Source organism: Gavialis gangeticus, unplaced genomic scaffold (genome assembly GCF_001723915.1).
Source record: "Gavialis gangeticus isolate Ggan-Ray unplaced genomic scaffold, GavGan_comp1, whole genome shotgun sequence".
In the NCBI taxonomy this organism is placed as follows: domain Eukaryota; kingdom Metazoa; phylum Chordata; order Crocodylia; family Gavialidae; genus Gavialis; species Gavialis gangeticus.
In genome coordinates this window covers 130044705-130048784 of record NW_017728992.1, presented here as the reverse complement: position 1 = coordinate 130048784, position 4080 = coordinate 130044705, and the positions used below count along the sequence as shown (strand labels likewise).

Sequence of the window (4080 nt, the reverse complement as noted above, 5' to 3'; positions counted from 1 at the left end):
GACCCCTCAGCCAATCTGCAATCCATCTGACTGTGTAGGCATCTATGCCACAGTCGCCTAGTTTTTTAACTAGGATGGGGTGAGAGATGGTGTCAAAGGCCTTGCTGAAGTCCAGAAAGACTACATCCACCGCGACACCTGCATCCATGGCCTTTGTGACCTGATCATAGAAGGCAATCAGGTTGGTCTGCTTCATTTGCATGAAGCTTAAAATCTATTTCTGTGGACCCCACAAGAAAGGGCTTCATCTCATGACCTCATCCTAACTTATTTTTTATCTTGATAAATATTTTATGCTCCTATTAATTCCAGTGGAAACTGTTAAAATTTTCAGTAGCAACAAGGACCAGATCCTTGGGCTACAGATAGACATTACATATAAACCAGTTTAAGTAATCAGAAACTGGTTTAAACTTGTAACAGAATGTAAGTTCAGTCCATATAAACCAGTTTCAAAATGGCTGAAACTGGTTTAAGATAAACCTGGGTGAATGTAGTATTAGACTTAACTGATTTAGGTCAAACCGATTTATGCAATGTCTGTCAGAGACCCCTTCCTGGTTTAAGGTAAACCAGATTCTCCCAGCATCCCAGTATGCTCTCTGGGCTCAGCTCTCTGCTCCAGACAGCAGAGCTGGCCCTGCCCCTCTGCTCCCTGGCCAGAGCTCTGGCAGAGACTGCAGGTACAGCAGGGTCTGCCTGGCTTCCCCCTGCCCCCACCCCCTTGGTGCTCAAGCAGGGATTCTCCCATCCATCCCATCTCCAACAGCACAGACCCCAGCCCCATAGACCCTAGGCATGTGGTATGCTAGCTAATGCTGAGAGGTGTCTGTGTCTGTGCATGTGTCTCCAATTTCACTGGGACAGCCAGACAAAACAGGGTCCGCTTAGAGCTTTTTGGAGCTAATCAACAGGTTAGCTGGTACTATCCCTCCATTCCTTCCTTGGAAAAAGCTGTTTAAGAAGAGCTTGAACTAATTGTTCTAACTGTTTTGCCAATGGGGGTGATAAGTACTGTTATCATCCTCCTGCTGGCTTGCTGGCCTATCAGTTTGCTGCAGACAGTATAAAGAAGCAGGGAGGGAGATTGAAAAGCCAGGTATCATCAACAGATGCATGCACTGCACACTTCACCCCCACTCCTTCCTCCCACCCCTGCACCTTGCCTCAGAGTGGTAGCCCGACACTGGGGTCTGGCAACACTCCCACTCCTTGAGCAGCCAGCAGAGAAAAGCCTGCAATGGTGAAGGCAAACCTCCCTAATCAGAGGTCCTGATGGGGCCTGGCCATGCCTACCCTCAGCTCTGCAGTGTTGAAGGGAAGGGAGGGCTGCTCTAGCATCCCCCAGCTTCTAGCCTGAGCCACTGCAGGCATGTGCCTCAATTTCCTCAGTCTGAAGAGAATGTCTGTACAGTTACAAACTGGTTTAGCCTAGCCAGGTTAGACTAACCTGCAAGGGTTGAATCAATCCAGGCTCAGGCTTTTTGAATGTCTGTCCCTAGCCCTGGTGCCTAAGCAGAACTTTGGCAGAACTTAGGTGCTAAGTCAAAAAAGGATACCAGATCAGCTCCACTCCAGCAGCTGCAAATCTACATGATCATCTAAATTCATTATGTACCTCCATTCTGGTCCAAAAAGATCCCTAGTCACTTAGACATAGGCTTCTCTGCCTGGTCAAGAGCAATCCACTTAAAGAATCTAGGCTAACTCCAGCTCCAGATCAGAGGTGAGGAGGTGCCTAAACCTTGTCAAAGTGCCCAGAGATGCCAGAATCAGTAGTTACCCATGGAGTACACCTAACTCACAAAGGCCGCTTTGAGCTCAGCACAAAACAATGCACCCATAGTCATGCCCACTCAAAAAGGATGCTGAAGAAGGGAGGGAAATGAAGTACCCATCTTTCACATAACACTGTGGTGGTTAAAGCATTCAGAAAGCAGGACACCTAAGTTATAGGCCTTTTTCAGGCTGAGGGAATTTTAATGCCCATTTCACCCTTCCCAGGAGAATTTACTTGAACATCAGACCAGAGGTTATGCTGATAAGGCACCTCAAAACCTCTTCTGATAAAAAGTAGGCCACTATTCAAAAAGAAATGAAGTCATGGGACCACAATGCCAACTGGCAAGAAGGAGCCTAACTCTGTAGCTTAGTGAGCCCTGGGTTCTGGTTTTTAACCAATAATGGTCTAATATAAAAATTATCCCACTCCTAGGAACAGGGGCTTCAGCTTCCAGGTCATCACGTCAGCACAACTATCAATGATTATTTAGTCTCTCCATCCACCCCACAGGTGTCCCTATAACAAAATCCAGTACTACCATTTCTCTTGACAACCATCTTAAGAGAGAACCCATGGAGAAGATTGTTATACAGCCTGAACTCTTCTCTTATTCTTAGAGATGGTGCTTCAGGGACATGATTGAGGTACTGAGAAAAAGGTTAGTAACTTTTCCCTGTAAACCATATCAGCCCTTGAAAATTCTTAACTCTCAAAAGTGAAGGCCTGAATTAACATTAAAACTCTGAAATAAATCTAAAGTGGGACATTCTCAAATTGAAACATTCAAATAACTGAACATTTTTGTAAATTTAGGCATTATAATCTGAGGTAGGTCAAATTTGGCCCTGAAAACCAATTTTCAGATACTCCATATTTAAAATCAACATTTTTATCAGCAAGCACAGCATGGCTGTTAAATGGAAGCACAATCTAATACAGTTTTACAGTTTGAGCCATAATCTCAATTAATTGAAACAACTACAGCATTCAGATGCAAGAAGAAAGCAAACTACAGGCTTATTGTTTTTCAGGGTGATGTTAAGGATAAAAGTGGGAGGGGGGGAAGGCTACTCTTGCAGGGCTGATTTCACTATGGGGTCAGAGCTTCTATTCTTCTTGCCTCCACCAAGCTGAGAATTTCCTCTTCCATGATAATAAGCAGAAAGTTCAGATCTCAGAAAGCTAAGCAGGAAGTTTGCTGTTTGAAAGATTTCCCCCCAGACAGGATGGGGGAGGAGGGAAGAATGCCAGGACTATTATGGGAGACCCCGTGCAAAACCAAGCCGATGCCTTGAGATCTGTTTATCCCAAAGAGAGCTCAAGTGATGCCACTGATATACTGTGGGCAAATAGGAAAGAGACGTTTGACTCTCTAGAGACAACAATACTCTTTTTAGGTCTACCAAAGGGCAACATTAGTAGGAAGCAATAGTTTCTGCTACTACCTGGTACTGGCTAATACAGCTTGTTATTGACACGGATGTAAAGACCGGGATGGAGCTGAACCCAACTGCTCCAAAACACTCTCCAAGATGCGTTATTGCAGCAGACCGCGGCCCTCTCCCCCCCCGAGCGGCGCCTTACAAAGGGCTGCAATGAAGACTGAGCGCGGGGAGAGGGAGACGGGGCCACATGTGGCTTTAATACCGAACAGCTGCTGCAGCCCCTCTGCTCGCGCTGTTACCCCTGCCCCAGAGCCGGGTGTCCAGGAACTGCCTCGCTGGGCGCGGAGCAAGGGGCTCCCGAAGCGGAGGGAAGCGTAGCTGAAGCGAGCATCGCGCCCGGGACGTGCCCCTGGGACATCCAGGACAGCCATTTAGGACCCGGGAGGGGGGTCGCGCTCTCCCCCGCAAAGCCACAGCTCCACGCCACGCGCCCATCCATCCGCCCACGCCACCGCCGCCTCCCACAGCGGGGGCTTTTATCGCCCCCCACCCCTGATTTCAGCCCGCCAGGATGAGCCCCAGCCCCCTCCGCGCCCTCGGGGCTGCCCCGCCTGCAGCAAGTGCCCCGCGTCCCGCCCGCGCTCACCGACACGAGGAACTCCAGGGTGCCCACGTAGTCCCGCTCCGTCTTGAGCAGCTCGGTCAGGACGCAGACCCGCAGGCGAAGCTGCTTCTCCAGGTCCTTCCCGCTCTCCCCTTTCCCTTCCCCTTTGCTCTCCTCTGTCATTGTTCCCGCGGCTCCTGACCCACCCTCCCACCCGCAGGGAAAGTTGCCCGCGTCGCCTCCGGCCGCGGGGCGAGGGGACAACACGAGCCCCCGCTCAGTTACATGCTGCGGCTGGGGCTGGGGCT

The 4080-nt window shown here is 49.5% G+C and overlaps 1 protein-coding gene across 2 annotated transcripts in view; it reads right to left on the bottom strand.

The window, feature by feature from the left end:
• Nucleotides 1-4073, bottom strand: part of PREX2 (phosphatidylinositol-3,4,5-trisphosphate dependent Rac exchange factor 2) — a 397279-nt gene extending 393206 nt beyond the window's left edge. For both annotated transcript variants that reach the window (XM_019527766.1, XM_019527767.1), the window contains exon 1: nucleotides 3815-4073. In XM_019527766.1, the coding sequence (XP_019383311.1) occupies nucleotides 3815-3955 (141 nt within the window). In that variant the 5' untranslated portion in view covers nucleotides 3956-4073. The remainder of the gene's footprint in view (nucleotides 1-3814) is intronic.
• Nucleotides 4074-4080: the final 7 nt, after the last annotated feature.